The sequence below is a fragment of the Dermochelys coriacea genome, chromosome 2 (assembly GCF_009764565.3).
Source record: "Dermochelys coriacea isolate rDerCor1 chromosome 2, rDerCor1.pri.v4, whole genome shotgun sequence".
Classification (NCBI taxonomy): domain Eukaryota; kingdom Metazoa; phylum Chordata; order Testudines; family Dermochelyidae; genus Dermochelys; species Dermochelys coriacea.
The window spans coordinates 182,847,800-182,871,210 of record NC_050069.1 but is presented as its reverse complement, the minus strand read 5'-3'; the positions used below and the strand labels follow the sequence as shown (position 1 = coordinate 182,871,210).

The 23,411-nt window shown below is 41.2% G+C and overlaps 2 protein-coding genes across 17 annotated transcripts in view; one reads left to right on the top strand and one right to left on the bottom strand.

The window, feature by feature from the left end:
• Positions 1–1,588: 1,588 nt before the first annotated feature.
• KBTBD2 (kelch repeat and BTB domain containing 2) lies at positions 1,589–18,276 on the bottom strand. Of its 7 annotated transcripts, XM_043508776.1 has the most exons (6): positions 16,199–16,409; positions 12,515–12,622; positions 12,016–12,065; positions 10,390–10,915; positions 4,868–5,033; positions 1,589–4,307 (listed from the first exon to the last, which is right to left on the bottom strand). In XM_043508776.1, the coding sequence occupies exons 4-6, from the start codon at positions 10,557–10,559 to the stop codon at positions 2,772–2,774; spliced, it is 1,872 nt and encodes a 623-aa protein (XP_043364711.1). In that variant the 5' UTR covers positions 10,560–10,915; positions 12,016–12,065; positions 12,515–12,622; positions 16,199–16,409; the 3' UTR covers positions 1,589–2,771. The 7 variants fall into 7 exon arrangements, with proteins under 7 accessions (XP_043364711.1, XP_038245977.1, XP_043364712.1 ...); XM_038390049.2 differs by lacking the exons at positions 12,016–12,065; positions 12,515–12,622; positions 16,199–16,409 and adding exons at positions 11,182–11,297; positions 16,500–16,604; XM_043508777.1 differs by lacking the exon at positions 12,515–12,622 and having other exon boundaries at positions 16,199–16,410.
• Positions 17,025–23,411, top strand: part of LOC119850987 — an 11,567-nt gene continuing 5,180 nt past the window's right edge. For 3 of the 10 annotated variants that reach the window (XM_038390035.2, XM_038390031.2, XM_038390042.2), the window contains exons 1-3: positions 18,285–18,365; positions 19,347–19,502; positions 21,366–23,291. In XM_038390035.2, coding sequence (XP_038245963.1) covers positions 19,355–19,502; positions 21,366–23,291 — 2,074 coding nt within the window. In that variant the 5' untranslated portion in view covers positions 18,285–18,365; positions 19,347–19,354. Of the gene's footprint in view, positions 17,250–18,284; positions 18,674–19,346; positions 19,503–21,365; positions 23,292–23,411 lie in introns of those variants that run through there. The other 7 variants (XM_043508773.1, XM_043508775.1, XM_043508771.1 and 4 more) reach the window with 6 other exon arrangements.

Sequence of the window (23,411 nt, the reverse complement as noted above, 5' to 3'; positions counted from 1 at the left end):
TATCAATGTATGCTTTGGATGTATTGGGGAATCCTGCAATGTGACATCTGAGGAGGAATCTTTTGTAGAATATCTTTTACACAATGTTAACATGAATAAAGTCAGTAAGTGTGACGGAATGGTGGGGCTGGGGAAAGCCAAATTACTTGGTTATGGCCCACTGCATCCACCCTAAGTATCTAAAAAGCCATTGCTTTCCCCGCAGAGACCCTGAATAAGTGAAACCAAACTTACTGCAAATGACCCCAGCTTATGAACTCCTATGGTTCACCATGTCAGCCTTTCAGTGTCTGCTGAGGCCTATCTCCCTAGTTCAGCAAGCTGTGTGCAGAGCACAAATGCAGTCAAGACAGTACTGGAGAATGAAATAGCCAGCAACATTAATGTTCATCAGCCTCTATTAGACCAAACTTAAGACAAACTAAGAAACAAATTTGGGGCAACTAGTACAAGTAGTATGTTCCAAAAGTGTGGGTTTTAAAATGTTGCCAACACAAACATTAGAAGGGGAAAAAGATTGGTGAGACCATTACAAAATCTATTTTTGAATAATTAAGTGTAGCAACTTTTTAATCCATAAAAATACTTGGAAAATTCTTTTAGGTATGCCAAATTTGGTATTAAGCGCTTTCATTTTAGTCTGAAAGATTATTCAAATCGCTACTTTAAGTAAAAAAATCTCAGTGCAACCTGAACTAGAGCTGCTACCACCACCTCTATCTATAGTAAGTGGTATGGTAGTTATTAGGCCACAATATTTAGGACAAGACCTTCATAGTTACGTTTTCCCACATGATAATGTTTTGCAAACAAGATATAAATTTCCTGTAGTCCATGCTGGTTTGGTACTTGGAAGCTGCTCATTAAGTTTGAAATACCTGGTTCATGGGGGATAAAGTTAAACTAACAGCAAAAAAAAAAAGAAAAAAGAAAAAAGAAAAAAAAAATCAAAGGGACAGTGTAAATATTTCTAAGCCCCTAATCTGAAATATTAATATGGGTGCAAATGCCAAACATTAACACTGGATAGAAACTGCTTTATATATGTTCTATATATGATCTTGAACCACAATTTGAATTTTAACAACAACATTTTAAGAAGCATATCTTGTCTCATGAATGGCTGGAAGAGTCAAGGGTTACTCTACTATACCAAAAACGTGCACAAGCAATGTAACCAAAAATCAAACTGTTGCTATAAGAATGCATACGTTATTTCTTGAAATTTATACCTTTACTTCTAATTCTATTTATGAAGATCAAGGAGTCTGTCCCCTGACAGTGCGACTGTATAGTAGGACTTCTGAATTAGCATTTTATGTAGACCATTCCACACAACTTTTCCCTCTTACATTTGATAAGCATTATATGGTAATTTGGTGCAAGTAGACATGAATTTACTAATCTCAAATATATCATCAAGCTGAACTTCCAGTTTCACTGAACAAGTACAGCTTTCAAACATGCACGTCTCATGACTCATCTTAACAGCCCTTAAACAAGCTAACTCCCTATCACCAAGCCAACTGCTGAAAGTAGAGAAATTCATAGCTATACTCTTTCCCACCACAAAGCACACCAAAACTCATTTAGATTCAGTCTTTTTTTTTAATAAATTAATGTCATTCAAAATACAGTGCCAGAACATGATGCAGCTGAACATGCTAGTAAGGTTGTCATGAAGCACCTGTGTTCATGTTAGATTGGCGGCGCCCCGCTACTGCTAGTGGTTCCTGGGATTAATGCCAGAGCAGCACTAGTCATCTGCTCTCCTGCACACAGCGTACAGAATATTCCTGAACAATTCGCTCCCCCCCCAAAAAAGTAAAAAACCTGATAGCTAAAGGATATCTATACACAATCACACTACAGTAATGCTTGTTATTAAATTAACAAAAAATAAAGACCTGGTTAATCCACACTAAAACTTTGTTTTACATTGGAAAAATACATCAGCAGCAGGAAGTATTATACATGAGCCAATGTTACTGTAATACAGAATGTGGAGGCATTTATTGATTAAAGCTCCACACAGACCCGCACTATGAGTGGCTGGCAATTCCTATTGCAAGCCCAGCAATTTAAGTCCACATCTGGTAAACCACCAGCTGCTTGGAAGACCTGTATTCTAAACAGACAGGTATAAGTTAGTGAAAATAGAATACATGCACTTAATACACCTTGACTGAACCCGCAGTCATTTTGCCCTGCATGTTACCATACAAAGGAAGATCTACCCTTCCTACCACAGGTAGATCCATGGGATTTGTTTATTTTTCTTTTAAATGACATTACTATACCGATACGGATACTGGTGTTAAGTGCAGCACATTCCATTACTTAGGCCACATTGAAAATTATATAACTAGCACTAAAGTAGAATATCCAGAAGTAGTTCAAATATAACTGGAAGATATTTTCAGAACAATTGTGACATACCATCCTAGCAACAATAACTGCTGTGATTCTTTTTGAACTGAAAGACTTCATAGGACTAGAAATTAATTCTTCAGACAGTAGTCAGATGCTTAAGCTCATGATATACATATAGGTTTCTCTCAATTATCAGATAGTATCTCAGATTATGGAAGCATATCTGCTTATAAAAGTCACTGATTCATACTGAATGACGGCAAATGTTAAGTAGGGCATAAAAATACAACTATGAAAGACAGGTTTAATGTTTCAATTTCCAGCCCTGTTCTTTCATTAAAGTTTCTATTTCAAGGTAACTGAGCCCAGAAGCAGGTGTGCAGTCTCTAATTTGGGAGCTATACGGGTGGCAGGGTAACCATCTCCCCATCCAGCTCAAACTCATCAGCCCCATCTGGTGAAAAGAGATATGTTGGAGGTTTCCATGGGGACTCTTCAAGGCAAGATGGATACAGCTTTCCTACAGTGCATCGAAAGTCTTTTCCCAAGTCCCAGAGCACACGTTCTGATATATGCTGTCGTAGAGACCACCGATCAAGCTCCAGATCATATTGGTAGGTGGCATACTTGGCTCTCTCATTCATGTGGGTTTCTCGTATGAAGACGCACAAAGAATTGGAAATTACAACAGCTCTAACACAAGGGTCAGAATATCGCTTGGCAGGGATATTAGCTGCCATTCTCCATTCATTTTTATTCACATCATAGACTTCCACAGTTACGGAAGACCCATCTACAGTGCTAGTTGGGAGTCTTATTCCAGAATTGCTGCCAATATGCAATCCTCCAATATAGAATATTTTGTCACCAAAAGCGGCAGCAGAAGCAAAGCATCTACTAGTTTGTCTCATAGCCATTTCTATCCAAGCATCCGACCTAGGAAAATAACAGTACATCAAATTGTGGGCCATTACATAAATGCAGTTACGAACCGCTACTGCTGTACTCCACTGCCATGCACAAGGCAATGGGCTTACCATGGTCCACTCATCTTTCTCAGTATCGTACCTTTCCACAGTTCTTCTGTTGAGTTCTCCACCTACGCTATCTCCTCCAATTGCATAGATGTATCCTTCACAGCAGACCAAGGATGGCTTTATACGAACAAACAACATTGGAGTCTTTGGAAACCAAGTGTTTTGCTGTGCATCAAACCAGTAAAAGCAATTCACAGTTCTGAAGGCAGCCTGAAGTTTGCTAGTTTTACTGTGATTGGTTTTTGTGTTTTTCAGAGGAACTTGCCCACCTGCTATATAGATATCATTATCAGGAGTTACAAGTGTTCCAACCTTATGCAAGTCAGCAGGAGGATTGCAAAGCTTGTAAACTTTTTCTGCCTGGGGGCTATAACAGACAGAAGAGTAAAGACTACCAGGGTTTTCAGCAGCAGCTTCAATGAATATCATCATCTCCTCTTTAGTCATACCAAGTCTTGGTTTGAAAAATTTGGGCATAGATTTGTATAATCCTTGCACCACCACTGATTTATCATTAGGTGGTAATCCTTGAAACCAGGATCGCTGTGTTACTTCTGAAAGTGCATCAATTCTGATTTGGCTAAGAACAGAGGACAAATACTGTGATCGTGATTCTGTGTTGTATTCCAGCCATAACATAGCAGCTTCACGAACTGTCTCCTCTTTTTCCACATTTAAGTTGTCACTGCTTAAAACATCTATCAGTAGATCATGTGACAATTGCATGAAAGCATCTTGGTGGTACACAGCAGTGAACTTGTGTTCTACCATTCTCTTAGCACTTTGTTTTAACTCTTCACAGCTGAAGAGATCAGCAAAACTTAGTAACCGCACACAGTTCTCTGCATTTATTTTTTTAATTAAATATTCTCGGCATCGCTGTAACACATCTTCTACCTGTAATGCAAAAAACAAAAAATAAAACAAAAAAAACAGACCACTTAAGCACAGTAGACAAAGACCTATTCCTTTACCTAAACAAGATGCAAAAAAAAAAAAAAAATACAAAAAAGGAAGAATGCTGCATTGATACTGCTAGTCGCAACAGGTTTCTGAGCCAAGAACATGTCATTCCACCTAGAAAGATGCATGCAATTTGACTACACAATATGATTTTTTAAAACATTGCCATGTTTACCTGACATGCAATTTGTTTGACCCTCTACCTCTTTGTGCATTTTACTTAGCTTCTTACAAAAGTAAAGTGCTAGAAATTGTGTTTAATTCTACTCCTTCAGAAACCATAGAAATAGGTTGGCTGTGGGATTATTCTGGTAATGGCTGCCCACCAAAATGAACAAACTTGATAGAATAATTTTTAAAATTACTCTTTTTTTAAAAAAAAGGGGACAGATGGGTATTTAATTGAAATTTAAGGAAAAAATTAGAACCAGGTATTTTGGTACAGAGATTAAGCAGTTATGCATTTTTACTCAAAATATACATGATGTTCCTACCTGTAAGAAGCAAGCAGTCTCATAAAGCTGTTCTACCGTGCTGTCACTTATTGCCAAGTTACCCGTGTATGCATAAGTTATTATAATTTGTAAAGTGGCTGCATCCACATTCCTTAGATGTACATGTGTTTGTTTACTTTCACTTAGCCCACTCATGAACATGGCCCTGAAGAGAAAAATACCACATTAAGACTGTAATCTTAAGTAGCTGCTTTGAGTTATTTAGCCACTCCAACCAAAAAGGAGAAAGACACCTAAAAATTTGTCATTTCATTCAAACTTTAAAAATTCCTAATGTGATTTTCCATTTATGTTAATGTAGTACTTACCTTAGATCACGCATTTAAGATAAATGTTTTAAAGTTTTTTTCCAATTATATTAGTAACTTCCATGTTCTCTATACATTAAAATGTAGTACTCAATATTTATGTAAGCTACCATATCATTTTTACTCCTGGGGGAATTCTACTCCAAAAGATTAAAAAATTGTGGGAACAATATTTTAAAATTCTGCAAAATTCTACACATTTTGTCAAAACACCACAATATAATTATACCAGTTTCAATTATTTTTGTTCAAAATGTTTTTTACAAATAGATTACTCACTAGGCATATTAATACAGAACTCTGAGTAATAATTCATTTAAACTACAATACAGAACCGTATATCCTTTACCCCACAGAAGCAGTGCAAAGGCTTGAGGGAGTTGGGGTAAGGGAGGAGTTGAGGGAGAAGGAAGTAAATTGCTGGGAAGGAGCCTGGGTGTAAACATGGAGGGTTGTTGGATATGGGTGGGAAAAGTATGGAACAGGTTTTTTGGGAGGGGGCAGAGAGGGACTATTAGGAAGCTTCGCCTATGCAGACACTGGCTGACCCCTAGCCTCTCCCATTCAGTCAGGCACATCTGCCCCTGTCCCCATGCGTTTGTGCACCCCCATGTGTCCTTGACCCCTCCGTCCACATATCCCTCCACACCCACTCAGACACCTACTCCCTCCATCCACATGTGGCCCTGAATCCCCTTGTGGCTCTGTGCCACCTCCCAGGCCCTATGTGGCTCTGTACCCCCACTAAGCCACCCTGACCCTGGGTGTTCCTATACACACTCCCCGTCCACATGTGTCTGTGCCCCCACTGAGCCACCACCTGTCCCTATGTGTCCCTGCACCCCTTCCCCATGTCTGTGCCCCCACTGAGCCACCCTTGTCCCTATGCACTCCCTCCCCCATCACCATGTGACCTGGCACCTCCCTCCCCCCTCTGCCTCCACTCCCATTCAGTCCCTGCCCCAGTCTGTCTTCCCTCACTAGTCCTTATGAGCTCCTGTCTACTGCCCGCCCACCCCCCAGCATCCCATGGTGTCTCCCCATAGCCCATGTCCTTACCTGGCATGATAGCCTGCCTACCTTCGCAGTGCCTCTCTCTCTTTCCTAGCTGGCCAGGAGCTGCTGCTGCGTTCTATTGCAACAGTGCCCTCTGGCGGGCAAAAGGCAGAACTGCAGCAACATTTCAGCAGCTTTTTTTCTCAGCAGCAAAAAAAAAAAAAAAAAAAATGCACATGGCTCATTAAATATGTACATGCGCAGTAGCGCAGAATTCCCCCAGGAGTACATTTTAAACCATAAGCAGGGACGGATGTGGCATGGTTGCATACTTTGCCAGAAAAACAGAGAAATATTTTATACTTTGTCATCTTACAACAAGGACAGACACGTTCTCCAGCAGAAACTACTAGACACAAATGCAAAAAGTGCTTTCTGAAAAATACACGTGGTTCTCATTTTGTTTTTTAAAGAAACTCATATGGCTCAACCTTAACTTATATTAGGTCAGAGGCATAGAGAGGTGCTTGGGTCAACAAAAGGGTACAACTGCCTTCCATGCAAGTCTTATGGCTTATTTACTATTTGTCAAACACAATGGACTCTTTTCAGATTTGGAAGTCTGGTATATGTTTTTTCTGCCCCTGTTTTTCAGAAATCAATATTTGCATAACTCCCTTCCTAAGGCTGGAAGGTCAGCTTTAAAGTTTTTAAAAAGTGAAAATCACTAAAAGAGGATGGTTTTGTAACTTTCTTTACATATATAATACATACCACTTACATTACTTGCCTAATTTAATTCTGACAAGTAAGCACCACAAATGCTATGCTTTGTTATTGTACGTACTGGCTGTGATGAGACAAGAACTTAAGTGTTTTGTTGTAAATACTGATTTAATAAAAGAAGTTATAATTTTGCTTATGCACAGTGTAGCATTAAGGGTAGTGTTGAAAACTTGAATATGTGAATGCTTCTTGTCTTTAGATCAACCTTACCTTTGCATTACAAAGATCTGATTTAAAAGATTATTTAAAATGAAAGCCAAGAAAAAGAAAATAGGGAAAGAGTGACACCACCACAAAATTTACATCCCATCCATACCCTGTGCCCAACTTCCCATTCTAATATATAAATCAAGCACCTCTTAGAAAGAGGTCTGACTGCACATTCTAATCAAATACTTTATGAGGGCTTTCATAGTTTCCAACACTGGCTCTTGTTATTACTAGTCATCCACAATTTGTGTCTGACCAAATTTAATGGCTTGTTATTTCTAGAATTGTTGGAACTCTGGAGCCAATTACAAATATCATCTGAAAGCAGAAAGAAGCATTATTAGTAGGCCCGTCAAACGATTAAAAAATTAATTGCATGGTTAAACAATAAAAATATACTTTATTTAAATATTTTTGGATTTTTCTACATTTTCAAATATATTGATTTAGAACTACCAGTAGGGTATCCTAAATCTGCACATCAAAAATTGTTGACAGAATTGCCTTTCCTCCTCCACTAATAGGAGGCAATGGGTGGGGTGTGATGAGCTCCCCACTCAACCCCCAATCTTCCAGAAGCCAGAGAGATTCTAAGGCTTTAGTATCTAAACAACCAGAAACTGAGTCCATGAGCAAGAGTCAAGTACAGCACCTTGTTATAATTTCCTTTTCCGCAACTTTACTATGGGAAAGAGAAAAAGGTTTCTTATAATAAGATTCTGGGCAGTTGGGATTCCCCATCAATTTTTGGATAGCAAGTTTAGTCCTTTTAGGTGAGTAAGCTTTTTGAATCCTGCAGGTGACTGAACAGCCATCAGGGAAAGGAAAGATCAGAAGTTACAGAACAAAAAGCATAATATTCTGCATGTGTAAAACAGTTTATCTAAAAAATGGAAGGGGGCACAAGTAAACAATGGAAAAACGTAGAAAACAATGCAGGAAAAAGGCAGACATATGAAAGTCAAGATTGGTGGTATACTGCATTTAAAAATGTATAATAGATAAAATGTACACATTGGGACAAAGTTCCTGCTCTACCTTGGTGGGTCTTGCGCTTATTGGCAGATTTGCTCACCTTGGAGCTTAATGGCAGCCCTCAGCTTGGCCATTTTTCTGAATTCACAGACCAGGTTGACTCCTCCTGTGTCTGATCAGGAGTTGGGAGGATTTGGGGGAAACCCGGGCCCGCCCTCTACTCCGGGTTCCAGCCCAGGGCCTTGTGGAATGCAGCTGTTTAGAGTGCCTCCTGGAACAGCTACACGACAGCTACAACTCCCTGGGCTACTTCCCCATGGCCGCCTCCCAACACCTTCTTTATCCTCACCATAGGACCTTCCTCCTGGTGTCTGATAATACTTGTACACCTCAGTCCTCCAACAGTCCGTGTTCTCACTCTCAGCTCCTAGTGCCTCTTGCTCCCAGCTCCATACACACATACCAAACTGAAGCGAGCTCTTTTTTTTAAAACCCAGGTGCCCTGATTAGCCTGCCTTAATGGATTCTAGCAGCTTCAGGATTGGCTGCAGGTGTTCTAATCAGCCTGTCTTAATTATCTCCAGAAGGTTCCTGATTGTTCTGGAACCTTCCCTGTTAGCTTACCCAGGGAAAAAGGGACCTACTTAGCCTGGGACTAATATCTGTTTTCTATTACTCTTCTATAGCCATCTGGTCCGACCCTGTCACATAATATTGTATCCCTTAAAATTGTTGTGCCTCCTTAAGCCATTTCCCTTGCAACCAGTAATTTTCACTGTGGATTGTAAGATTTTTTTTTTTTCAGGCTAGAGGTGATTTTATTCAAGACAATCTTAATTTCAAGATTAGGGTCTGTTTCCTAATTGCATAGAAAAATACCACTGTATTTTGTTCCAGTGGACAGAAAAAGCCTCCCCACACCACTTTTCCCCTTTCATAAATCAGCTAGCCGAGCAATAGGGGTTGGGGAAGCAGTGGAAGACACTCCTTTAGAGTAGTTTGGGATCCGATATTCCCATTTTGTTAGGAAGTATCAGCCAAGATAAAACCATGTCAGGCTGCGTATGAGAGCGCGCCAAGCACTTCATAACTCACCAAGACTACCTCTGACTCCCCCAAAGGGAGGGAAGCAGTCACCAGCAGATTTTGTTGCAGCCACAACAGCCTCCAAAGCATGGGCAGAGATTGCAAGGAGCAAAGATCACGAACAAGGTCAGCTCCCAGCTCTGCACTGGGCAGCACAGTATGGGGAGGAGGTGACCAGTCCTCTGTGGAGAAAGAAGTGGTTCGGGACGATTTAGAAAAGCTGAACGAGCACAAGTCCATGGGGCCCAGATGCGCCGCATCCGAGAGTGCTAAAGGTGTGGGTGGATGTGATTGCAGAGCCATAGGCCATTATCTTCGAAAACTCATGGCGATTGGGGGGAGATCCCAGACGACTGGAAAAAGGCTAATGTAGTGCCCATCATTAAAAAAAGGAAGGAGGAGAATCCAGGGAACTACAGGCCAGTCAGCCTCACCTCAGTCCCTGAAAAAAATCATGGAGTAGGTCCTCAAGGAATCAATTCTGAAGCACTTAGAGGAGAGGAAAGTGATCAGGAAGAGTCAGCACGGATTCACCAAGGGCAAGTCATGCCTGACTAATCTAACTGCCTTTTATGATGGATGAAGGATTACCAGAAGTTGTAAGCTTCCTCAGAAATCCCTGCATTTAAAAGGAGCAGAAGACACTTGTTTAAGGAGCACAGAGAACGAGGAGCGTGTTGGGGGAGGTGATGAGGGGACTGTCCCCTCTCAGTGGGGAATCCCTAGTCACCTTAGCCTATTTTAGAACCAGAAACAACAATATACACTAAATGTCTAGCTTATCTGGAAAAAGCTGTTCCACATGCTGAAGACAGGAAATGAACTGCATTACACAGCCTGAACTAACCCCAGAATGGGGCTGTTGATGATAAAAAATTATTTCCTTTCTCCAAATGCTGGATGGTGATGCAGTGTCCTTGGCTGGAATAAATCATAAGATGCTAGAAAACCCTACTTTGACCTTTTAATGTTACTATTACTTGAAATATTTAAGTGCTCTACTATTCACTTCAGATTTCCAGCACTAACAATCTTTAAAAGGGCTGTACATTCATTTTTAACTATGTACGTCTAGCATTGCTTACAAAACAGTACAATATGCCTTTTACTGAATGAAAAAATCATGATTTGAACACTTACCTGAAATAAGAGCTGCATGTTGCAAGAACCATCTTATGGCAGGGGAATTCAGTGCCCTCAACAATCAACACTATGTCAGTTAGCAATTGCTGTTCATAGAACAATTTTAACTGCTCCAGCAAGGATACAGCATATTCGGTATTGATCTGCCTTTCGTCCTGAGTAGACATGACTGTGTTCCATTAATATTTCCAGACTAGATTAGAGAAGCAAGGATCTTTCTGCAGGAGAAAGGTCAAATGAATGTTTCTGGCGTAACAAGAAGAAACTGCAGGAGCTGCTTGTAGCGTTTAGAAATTATATCGATACATTAGGCAGTGTTATCTTGGACTGCTGTATCAAGAATGTTTCAGACTTCAACCTACTACTAGGTCATCACGCACTGATTTGGTGTCACAATCTGTTCTCTCGAGACTTTTTCAAGAGTGTTTGCAGAGCTCCTGCTGAGATTTGTAATGGTGCAGCACATTAATGAGCAAAAGTGAGGTCTGAGGTAGATTTCGTGGGAACATCTCATGATCAGTGGCTGCAAGAAAGAAAATAAAATTGGTTGACAAATGAATACCTTTTAAAAGCACAATTTTCTTTCACAGTTCTCCTGCCTAAAATGGTTGCCATTATTTGAAATAGAATTTTAACCACCACCACACATTTCTAGAAAAAATACCGAAACAAGTACAAAAATATTTGAAGGTTAAAAATAAAGATAGAGAAAGGCAGACTAGTTTGCACATGATTTTTCTTCAAGTTAAGGATCCTAGATCTATGAAATAGAACAGAAAAAAAAATTACATCAATACAACTCTACAGTTGAGAAGAGAAACTCGAAGTTGGATGACAAAGTTAAGGTTCACTTGGCAATACTGCATATTTATGGCTGTATTCCTCTTTCAGGAGTACCTTACATTCTGTAAAAAAAAAAAAAAAAAAAAAAAGTGGTAAGAACTCCTTTATTTACTCCAGCTAACAGTAAAGATAGCAACCATCTATAAATTTAGGATTTGTATTCCATCCCAGCATTAACAAAATTCTTTTGTCTGCATTATGTGCTTAAAAATAACAGCAATATTTTAACATTAGAGATGCTAGCCTTTCCATATTTAGGAAACTGGCTTCCTATTATTACTAGTCATATTTCCCACATCCCACCCACCCTTCAACAAAACTACACCTGTCTGTCTGTTTTGCATGCCAGATCTAATCTTTTCAGAAAAAAATTTATACTATAGGACAAGTGGTACTTGGGACATGGCGTTAAAATATACTCTTACTTTTTTCTAATTTTTGTTTGGGTCATTAAATATCTCCAAAATGGCTTCACCTAACTTTACACTTGACTTATCTTTCTAGATTTCAAGAAGTGTCTCATTATATGAGAAAAAAAAAGTTTTAAAGAGTGGTTCAAGGCAAAGAGGTTTCTTAAAAGGTATCTCAGGGCAAAAAAAATTCAAATTAAGGTTGGAAGAATTACTTCAGTGAAGAAGTCATAAGAATGCTATTATTCACAAGAACTTCTCATATTAAAGAGCCTGGAAGTACCAAGTTAAGACTCCATTTTACATAAAGAAATGTAATTGTACCATTAAGGTCACGTAAATACCCTTAGTAACAGCCTTCCAAAATTACTTTATAATCTTAAAAATTGTAGAAGACGTGTTCAGTTTTCAGGTAGAATACTGAAAATGAAAAGCACTGGTTGAATATATGCATCTACAATACCAAGATGATGCTTTGTTACTACATTAAGTGCTACAACTTTCAGATGTGGGCTTAGAACAGAGATTCTCAAACTGGGGGTCATGAGGTTATTACGGGGGGGGGGGGGGGATCGCGAGCTGTTAGCCTCCACCCCAAACCCCGCTTTGCCTCCAGTTTTTATAATGGTATTAAATATACTAGAAGTGTTTTTAATTTATGGGGGAGGGCGCACTCAGAGGCTTGCTATGTGAAAGGGGTCACCAGTACAAAAGTTTGAGAACCACTGGCTTAGAAAGTTTGTATACATATCCAACTGCTCAGATGCTATGGTGATGGTCATTACAAAAAACTAAGCTATACAAATGACTCAACTTCTTTAATGAGGAGTCTCTCTCTGGTCTGAGTCTCTGGTCTCATGACAGAATACCTAAAGAGGCACTGATGGGGAAGAGTTGAGAGGCTAGAGTGGACTGGATAGCATATTCAAGCAGAATGATCTCAGTTATCCACTGATCCACAGCAGTTCCACATCAAGCTGCCACAAAACCAACCAAGTGACAGGATGTATTAAAAATAAGTGACTATTAAAAAAATCTAATACATTTTTCTTTTAAAAACTTTTTGACATTTGACTACCTATGTTAAAACTAATTAAAAATTTAAATTAAAGACATGTTGCATCAATGAGCTCTCAAAATTTTAATGAGTTAAAGGGTGCTGCTTTTTTAATTATATCCAGAACCAGGGGAAGATATTTAAACTTTTGGTGATCAACTCAAGTCACTGTTATGGATGGCATTAAGTATCTGTTGTTTTCAATCTTTATAATGGACCAAGTGCTTTGTTGAACAGAAAAATATTTGAATTTATTACCTTTGGTTTCAGTTTAGGCAGGTGCAGAGAAAATATTTTCTTTGTTTGGACAAGTTCAGTTAAAGTTGAGTAACAGACTGTGTTGAAAGAGCAGGAAAGCTTGTTTTCCCTCTTCTAATGTTTGAATAAAAACCAGATGGGAGAGGATGAGATCTACTAATTCTAATAACTTGAAAAACATGGAGCCAGATTTTCAAAGGTATTCTAGGTGCCTTAAACATACGCATAGGCATCTAATGAGATTTCTCAAAAGCACTTATCCATATCTTTAGGCACTTTTGAAAATCTGGTCCACGGTGACCAGGAACAATCCGTCAATTCACTAACTACAATGAATACCTCCTCTTCTGCTTAATAAATCAGTTTTAAAAGCAAAAATGTTTGATCAGCTTAGTTTTTCTTATTATCCAGCACATTTAAGTTAATTAAAATAAATTTCAGTTTTCCATTTTTAATAGAATTCCAATTTTCATCCAAATGCAGCTCACAAATAAAAAAATCTAGTAAATAAGTATGTCATTAGCCATCTTCTAACAAAACGTAAGAGTTATGTGAATAAATATTGAGCTACGTAACTGCTTAAATAAGCCTGTATAGCTGTAACTCTCAAAAGCTTATGCTCAAATTTGTTAGTCTCCAAGGTGCCACAAGTACGCCTTTTCTTTTTGCATCTTCCTAGTTCACAAAGTACCCCCAAATTTGGTATAAAAGCTATATTTAGTTGCAAATCAACATGCTTTAATATAGTTATTACCAATCAATAAGAACAAACCTCTCAAGGAAAATACCTGAAAAAATACAAATACTAAATAAGATGAAAACTGTTCATTTAAATTAATCAACCATGTCAACAGATCTCCATGACAGAAAGTGGAGCACAGGGAGATGCAGAAGTTAAAACTAGCTCTGGACACTTGGGCAATATGTCAAATATGCAGACTTGCCACTGAATAAGAAATACGTGATTGATGAAGCAGTTCCATGCCTTAGATGTTTTCCTCTGCCTGTTATGATACTGCCAGGGTGTCTGTTCTTGTAGAACTGAGTCCTAAAACCTGAAGACACCAGATAGATTGTGAAACTGAAGAAGGAGGACATGGAGTTCCAAAGACCTAATCGTGGACTTTGAGACATCATACGAGCCAGAGTATCTGAAATATTATACACACCACTCTTAAAACATGCTTGGACATTACCCAGCGGTTGCCAGTTTCTTCACTGTCTGTCTCCTCCTTCTGGAGGAGGTTTACTAGAGAAAAATGCATCTTCACAAACATGAAAACAGGAGAATACTGACAGCTTGGCGACTGGCCACAGAGATTACATCAAGAGAAGACTTTCTACTGCCACAAGTGAATCTTCTTAGCATTCTTATCCAATGGGAAGAGCCAACCTGCCTAGGGACTTATTTCACTGAGTCAGGATGTCCAGATCTGGCAGCCCATCATTAATGGGGAGAATGAATTTATCTTTCCTTGAGCTCTAGGATATTAACAGCCAGTCTCTTCTTGGCTAGCTGAAGTTTTCAATTCCAGAACCTCCATCATATATCTTAACTTCTGGAACTGTCCAAAACAGTATGGTGGTGAGACGTGAAATCCAAACATCTGAGTACAGAAATTAAGATTATTTTAAACTTTGCCCTCAGTGATGTCCTAGAAAAATTTGAAGATTGAAAACTGTATCTTATCCTCCCCATAAATGACCTCAGATTGTAACAGCAACTGCACCAACTCAGCCCTTCTTCACAATCATACAGCCCAATTAAAAGATTCACCTTAGCAGAGTGGAGTTCGCTATTTGTTGTGTGTCCCAATCTTGTAAAGTACTGAAGGTAGTACTCAGCATCTTGCAAAATTGGGCCTTGAGTGTCCACGAGCCGAACAATTATCCAAGTATGACTGGACAAGAACTGAAGTGTCTCCATAGGCATGCCTTCTATGACCAGATCAGGTTATATGACTTGTAGAGATAAGGTAATTTTAATACTTAGTATGGAATTTTCAAATGCTTCTGTTTCTTGATAATTAACCTTCACTATAAGTTTCCTGACTTTTTAATGATGATCTCCCAACACCTTAACTACAACATTCTTGTAAGGCTCTTTACCCTTATAGTCTCTCAGCCATAATAGAGTTTGAATAGGAATAATCCTATTTGTTTTTCAGTTGAGCCTTCCCAAGTCCATTTCTGAAGTAAAGAGACCAATGGAAATTTTAAAAATAAATCTTCTGGGCTTTCATTATATCACAAAGCAGCAAAAAGAGTCAACTTTTTTTTTTTTTTTTGGCTTTGCAGCTCACCCGAGAAAAATATAAGAATTAGAAAAACAGATACAGTGTTATAAATCATAACCGAGTTTCAATTTTTTTTCAAAAGCAACTACTGCACGTGTCCCATCATTGTCTGTCTGCTGCAGAGAAAACTCAAAAGCCAAATGTTTAGGATGGGGAAAATCATTTGCATACGATGGAAAAACATCAAAACTATTCTACATCTTGGGCTAGGCATATTGCATGTTTAAGCAATGTAGCCACATCAGAAAAGGAAGCAGTATGTTATATTCAAACAGCAATCAACACAAGTCCAGTTAAAGCTGAAAACTGCTAGCAATCCCTCAAGTTACCCTACGCTTGAGCACCAAGGGAGCCTAGACGTCACCGCAAGCGGCAGCCCCGTGCATCGGTGCCCTTCGATGTAATGCCTGCTCCAGGATCGCTCGGACCAGAAAGCAGCGCCCTGAGCTGCCGGCGCCCGTCGCCTCAAAGGCTCCCATCACCGCTTTACAGCCAAGAGGTTCTCAAAGCGAAGTTTCACATCCTCCCCACCCCGGACAATGGACACTCTTCCCGCTAGAAGCCAAACGGGGGCGGCCCGCTGCCTCCGCCCCCCGCCGGCTGCTGTTATTGCCGGACTGTTCCGGTGCCCCTCGCAGCCGCCACGCCGGGCGGGGCCGCACCCTGCGCCCCGGGGGCCGCACCGAGCCCGACACGGCAGCGGCGCGGGGGCCTCCCAGCCGGGGAGCATCGCCAGAGGGCCCTGGGCAGAGCCCGGGGGCTACTCCCCAGAACCGCTCGCACTGCACAGGCCGCGGCGGAGCGGACGCTGCCCGAGGGCGGCGGGGGCTCAGTGCTGCGCGGCGGCAGGTCCGCAGTCTCCTTCCTTCCTTCCTTCCTTCCCTCCCGTGGGAGGGGGACAAACGCAGCCGCCCCCTCCCGCGCCATTTGCCCGGACAAACCTCCGGCCGCCGGCTCCTCTTCAGCCTCAGCGCCCGCGGGGAAGGATCCGGTCAAACCCGGGCTGCGGACGGAGGCAGGCGGTCGCGCGCGCGTTCGTTCTCCCCTCCTCCCTCAACGGCCGTTTAGCTCGGCGGCGCACGCCCCCGCCATCATGCGCGCGCGCTCGGCTGTGGGCGGCAGGGAACTCGCGCCGCGCTCCCACCGTCCCGCCCTCCTCGCGCACTTCCGTTCCTCGCGCACATGCGCGAGAGAACCAGCATCCCTCCCTCCCGTCCCTTTCGCGCAGGCGCTGTTTCTCACCCGCGCCGGGCTGAGACCCAGGCGCGCAGCGCTGCTGTTGACCTCCGGAAACCGACTGCTTTTGGGAGACTGGGCAGAAGCAGGAAGATGCGGGCCGTTCATTGCGGGGGTTGCTGGGAGGGAGGAGGTCACAAGAAGGGACCAGTGCGCCTGCGCTCAACTCAAACCGGCGGGCGGGGTAGGGCGGAAGACGCCCCCTGCTGGCAAACAGCGCCCCCTGCGGCCTGTAGCAAGCGCGTGACGCTGAGGTTCGCTTTGATTCCCGCCCTGCTGGCGGGGGCGGGTGGGTCCCCATCCTCCAGCCCTGCCTGGGCGTTTGGCGGCGCCGTCTCCGCGCTGCTTCCTTCCCCGCTCCTCGCTTGTCGGGAGCGGGCACATGAGGCCGCAGAGGGAAGGCGGGAACCTGCAGGGGAGCGAGAGCTGGGGTGTCCCGGAGAGAAGAGGAAAGACACCCACAGTGATGGCCCAAGGATGAAAAGATCATGAACTGGGCTTTAAAACCAGCCGATTTTTCAAAATAATAAATGTTCGGGGCTCTGTGTCTACCCTCTGGGGTTTGAGTCTTGAGGCTTCACATTTTCCAGCTTTCCTTTCTGCCCAGAGGAGGGCCAGCGATTTACTTTGGAAAACGAAATGGAAGCGGCGAGTCTCTTGCGTGATCACAGGACTCCAGGAGTTGGGGCTTAAAAAATATCGTGAGACTTGTGATCGAAACACTGGAAGTAAGGGAGAGAGCAATCCGATGGGGAGGTGTGAGGAGAGTGAAATCATCACTCCTGTCCATACAAGAGCTCATTTCATGACTGGGGCCTCTTTTGGGGAAACAGAGCTGACCACCGTAGTGTGAGGAGACAAGTTAAAAAAAGTAGGGAGAAAGTTCCCTAGGCTTTGTCTAGACTGGAACCTGAAAGGCAAAGTTGTCATTCAGGGGTGTGAAACTTCTCACCCCTCTTCCCCTCCCTCCCCCGCCCCGAACAACAAAAGTTTTGCCAATGAAAAGGGCTGGTGTGAACAGCGCTTTGTCAGCGGGAGAGCTGTCCTGCCAACAAAGCTACCACTGCTCTTTGGGGGTGGAAGTTTTTTGTCAGTGGGAGAGCTCTCTCCTGCTGACAAACTGGCTACACTGTGTGCCTTTTAGCGGCATAGCTGTGTCACCAAAAGGTGAGTAGTGTAGACATAGCTATAGAGACTCCAGTTCTTCCACATTTCTCCTTCCTCTCATTTTGCCTGCCAAGAATAATAGGTGCTCTGTGATTCACTGAGATGTCTCAATGAAGTGACAGTTAAAATTCCCACATTTTTTAGAGACCCTGGATTTGGATCCCAAACATTTTTCTATCATTAATTTTCATACATTTCAAGCGTTGGAGTACATTTTGTTGGAACAGACACACCTCTTGCTTAAGCAGGTCGGATGTGAATTTCAGCTGTCTTAATTCCCTATGTTGACATATAAAACCACTAGTCTCTTACTTTTGTTAGTATGAACAGCGACCAATAAAATCAATAAATAAAATTTGACACAAATGTTTTTTATGCTTTCTGAGGATTTTTTTCACAAAAAGATTCTGTTTTGAACTACAACTTTAAGTTCAGGATTAATCATATTTTGTTTTTGCCTGTGATCTACATCAGTTAGTTCGCAATTCTTATACATATTGAAAATAAAATGCCTGGAAGTGTTTGCAGGATTTGGGTACTGTTACCTGGAGTCTTCTCCCTGGGGGTTGGAACACTTGCCGCTCTTCCTGCTCCCTCCATTGGCTACCACTCTCATTGATTGATGGAAAAGGTCCCTGGATCACTATTAAATGAGCCGCAGGTGGTGAAGGGAGTGGAAAGTGGTAGTTGTGTTCCATAAACAAGGTGAGGTGAAAGTGTGGTTAGTCCCTTGCTGGGCTGTAAGCAGCAGCAGCAGCATGGACCTTAGTTTTGGGAGGCCTTTGGTGGAGGAGGAATAGCTTACCTTTGTAGGGCTTGCTTTCCTCAAAGTTCAAACTAGTCTTTTGAGTGTCTGGTCTAGAAGAGTGGGTGCAGTAAGAGTGCAGTAGGTTCATGGTGGCTAGTTAATCTGTGTTGAAACTGTGTTCTAGATGGAATCTGAAGAAAAGAGGACTCTGCCCTGAGTGCTTTTCTTTCTCTTGAGGAGTGAGCTGTGTACCAATCTGTAACAGGTTGTTGGTTCAACTTTTATTGTCATTTACTTTTTATGAAGTCTTTAGCTCCTCAAAATGTCTGCCTCACTTCATACCAACTAGTGCCAACTGTCTTACTTTTTAACCCCTCTTTTACCACTTGTAAGTTAACTGTGGACAGCAAGGTGCTTCTTATGCAGGTTGTTTCAGAGGTGGTATATAGTTTATAAGAAGGCTTAACTCTGTTCGTCTAGAAAAGAGGAAAAATTCTGTTGTGGTTTTGTTTTGGCTTAAAAAAAAACACTCTGGAATCTAGAGAAGAGTGGATGAAGTGTTTTTGTTTTTGTTATATGCTCCTAAGTGGGGTGCATAAAGACTGTCTTACTTTTTGTCATGTGGCTTCCTAGTGAGACAAATGACAGCTGAGTGCCAAACTTCTTGGCTTGATAGAAAAATCAGGTTTACTATCTCTAGATATTACTGTGGACTTCATATCTTCTCTCCTAATGGGGGCAGAAATGAAGGCAAGTTGAAAATTTTCAAGATGGAGTTGCACAGGTGTAGGAGAACTTTAATTTTTTTTTTTTTTTTTAAAGCTGGACACTTTAGTCTGTTCATCCCTGCAATACTATGATTTGTTTAGAAGTGTGGGATCTGTCCTGTCCCTTGGTAGTTTTAAAGTGGCAAATGCTAATCACTTTTTGTCTTTCAGCTTAAAAAATGAACACTGCTCCAGCTTCAGAAAATGGACCATATTCCACAAACCACACAAGACCCTTTTTTTATGCACAGCCAACAGCACAACAGCCTTTCCCAAATCCATGGTACCTCAGTCATGTATATAATCCATACTGCGTACCTGCCCCAGGTAAGGCAAAATAGAGCCATCTGAGGAAAATATGGTTTTTAAATTACTACCCAAGTGAAGGAAATACAAATTTTATATTAAAGCGCCTTTCATCTGTTGTGTAACTTTTTTGTATTTCTCCAATATCGTGGAGGCTAGAATTAGTGTATAAACTGCAGGCATCTCTCTCAAAATGTGCTCTCCTTGTCTGTCTGTTCAGCTATATTGTAAACTGGTTTTGATGTCTGTTTCATGAGTGGGACAACACCAAATGAATTGGACAAGAAGTTTCCTAGGAAGAGTTTGGTAAACAGAAGCAGGCAGCTTTAGCAACTGGCAACAATAAGGGGGATCACTACTATATCATTTGCCTATGAGGAATGTTGTGTAAAATCAGTTGGGCTAACTTTAGTCAAGGCAAAAACCTTGACATAACTCAGAGCTGAACTGTAAGATAGTGCTGGTTTTGAAACGTTAGTGGATATTGAATGAGTACCCTTGTGTGGTAAGTGCCTGTTCTTATTTACAGTTTGTGGAGAATGGGTGTTGATGAACAGACTGACTTGCCCGAGGTCCTACAGGAAGAGTGTGGCAGAGCTGAAATAGAAACTGTCAGTCAACTTCCAGTCTCAACCAGTTTCATCTTTGGGACACTTCTCTCACTGTGGTGCCTGTTAAAAGGTTCCATGCCAAAGCCTGCATTGTAAGGGATATTAAGTGGAGGAAAATGTCACTTGAGCATTGTCTGGGAGTGTCTACTAAGATTTTTAGCTTAAAAACTAAACTACTGCTTTGACATGCTATCAGAAGTATCAGAGTAGCAGCCGTGTTAGTCTGTATTCGCGAAAAGAAAAGGAGTACTTGTGGCACCTTAGAGACTAACACATTTATTTGAGCATAAGCTTTTGTGTGAGCTGTAGCTCATGAAAACTTATGCTCAAATAAATGTTAGTCTCTAAGGTGCCACAAGTACTCCTTTTTCTTTTTATCGGAAGTATGACATCATAATGCACCTTCTCTCTAATAGGCACAGGGACTACTGTTGTGGGGTTGATAATGGGACAATTTAGGGCTCAAGAGAAACTGCAAATGCTTCATTGAATTGTACAGCACAATCCTCCAAATGCCCATTGCTTTAAGGCAATGAAAAATGGGGGGGAATATATGGAGGTTTCTAAAAACTGAGTGGGATTTTTTTTAAATATACTGTAATAGCAGGGCAAAGGGAGAGTTGAGAATGTTATGCTTGAAGCTTAGCTTTACTTGCCTTCTGCATCTAGTTATTTCAGTCTTGTTTCTAGTAATGAAGTATAAATCTGACTCCATAAGAGGCTTTCAATAGCTGTTTTTATTGGTATTGATGGCTTTCTGATTAGTCTTGGCTAATATGAGACTGCATGATTTCAAGTAGAAACTTCTAGTGAACATCAGATCTTATTAAAATGCTCGTAACATACTTTAAGAGTACATGCTATTGCCTAATAAGTGCTTACCAATGCATATATTAATTACATTTCTAATTGTAGTTAGAGATGTTCTTTAAAAGGCATTTTAATAGACAATAACTTAGTAGATAAAAGCTCCAGCAATTTGGATGGAAAATTTAAGTCTTATGCTTTAGGTTACATTTCTTCCTAATTCCTGTATGCATATTACCCTGTAATTGCCAACCTATGGAGTTCTTGCACTCTCCTCTTAAGTATTTGGTACTAGACAATGTTGGAAGTGGGATATTTAACTAGATAGCCCACTGATCTGAGCTAGCATGGCAGTTCCTATGTACCTAATGAATTCGGATGACTTTCAGCTTTTATTTCAGAAGATAGTGCTGTTTATATAGACAAATGCATATCTCTCTCCTTTTTCCTTCTTTAATATCTCTAGGTTTCAGAAGTGGAAATCCATATTTTCCATTTTATTCTGTTGCACTACATGAGTACCCTGGATATCTTGTTCCACAACATCCCATGCACACAAGAGTTAACAGAAGACCTTATTTTAATGTTCCCCCACCCTCTCCTCTGTTTTATCATGCAACAAGGTTTAGACATTATAGTGGCCCTGGGAAAAAAACAGTGACCAAAGAAACACAGACTGATCCTAGACAGCCTGAAAACAAACCAAAAAAGCATCAGGATCTCCGTACAGAAACGAAAGGCTGTGAAGCAGGAAAAATGACTTGTGTTTCTTCTGGTATGGGTACAGAAACTGAAAGTACTTCAGTGAAACAAGATTCATCTGGATCTTCTCTTATGCCAGAAAGAGACTTTCAAAATAAGGGGTCTTCCAGCTCTTCACAATACAGAAACATTCCTTCAGGAAGCTATGCTTTTGAGAAAGAAGAGGTCCGAATAGAGTATGGCAATGGCTCGCCTGCAATTCAGCTATGGAAGTCCTTTAAGGAAACTATTCCTCTATATGATGTGGCAAGTGGTAAACCAGTCCCAGAGAATATTGTGCAACGTGACTTGTTTTCTGTTAGCTCTTGTGAAGGGGTAATATATAGCCCTCATGAAAGTGAGGAATTGGTGTCATGCGCTTCTTATTCAGATGAACGAAAAAATGCGCTCTCTTTGAAGCAGAGTGGTGACGATGGGCAGGAAAAAGAGGTCCAAAATAATGAAGTAAAACTAGATGCAGAAAAGCAGGGAAATGCAAGCCGAAAGGTAAAATCTTCTGTAGATGAAGCCAGGGCAGTGCAAATAGCTGAGCTGGCCAGAACTGTTTGTAGTGATCAGCTAGTGGCAAGGCAGGACACACTGTTTAAAAAATCTAATTTGAAAAGATCTGCTGCTTCAAAAACTTCTGAAGAGGAGTCCAACCTTGTTCAGCAAGCAGGATTATTTCCATCCAGTACGGAAATAACACATGACTCAAGTCCACAGCAGAAAAAGCTAAATCAGAGCTACAGTTCAACCAACGTAACGGATAAAAGCTTATGGTGTGAAGAATCCGTGGAGAAGTATGTTCCGTCTAACAGCTGGTTAGCTTGTGTGGATGATATGGACACTAACTACAACTATAATATTTGTTTGCCACAAAGGAATCGTCAAAGTGTAATCAGTCTGTCTTCTGACGAAATGTCTTCTAAAGATGATGAAGGATCATCAATTGATGATGTACCAGTGTCTTATTTTGTCCCTGACTATGTGCTTCAGAAGAGCATGTACGCTTTCCAAAAAAGTACAGAGGGCTCGGAGAAAGAGAAAATTAAAAGTGGTGGCTCCCTTAATGAAGATGAAGTGGTAGGAAGGGAGCAGACCAATATTGTCAATAGCCAGAACTTCAAAAGCTGTTCAGAAGTGAAGATTAAAAACATGGCCAGCAGAGGTAGAAAGATTGGGGTCCTCCCTAGATCTTCTGGTCAGAAGAAAATCTACTCCCTAAAGAAAAAAGCTGTTAAGAGTTTGTCTCTGTCAGAGGCTGAAGACTCTGAAGAATATTTTGTGGCAGAGGAAGATGGTGACGAGGATGAAGATGATCTGGATGAAGTTGAATATTTCTTTCAAGAAGCCACTCCGTATGGACCCTTGATCCCTGGTAAAGGCAGTTTCTACAGACAGATTGGACAGAGGGTGCTTTGGAAACCACCTAAAAATGCCATACCAGCTCACTTGATTAGCTGGCCTGCTCAGGAGAAAATAAAAACTAAGAGTGGGTTCTGTGAAAGCACTGGTCTGGCTTATAAATCAGGTGAGAAGGAACAGGATGAGGTTGCGTACAGTGATTACGGGTACTATGGAAAAAAGAGGCTTACAGCAAAACAAGAGGGATCTGACCATCAGAGAACTTCACAGAGGTCTTCAAGAGGTGAGTTAATATGACTGGGATAAAAGTGTGAGATCATAATTCAGAATACTATGCAGCATGTGTTAATGCTCTAGTTCTAAGTGCTAGCTGTATCCCTAAAACTGCAAAGGCTAAGAGAGA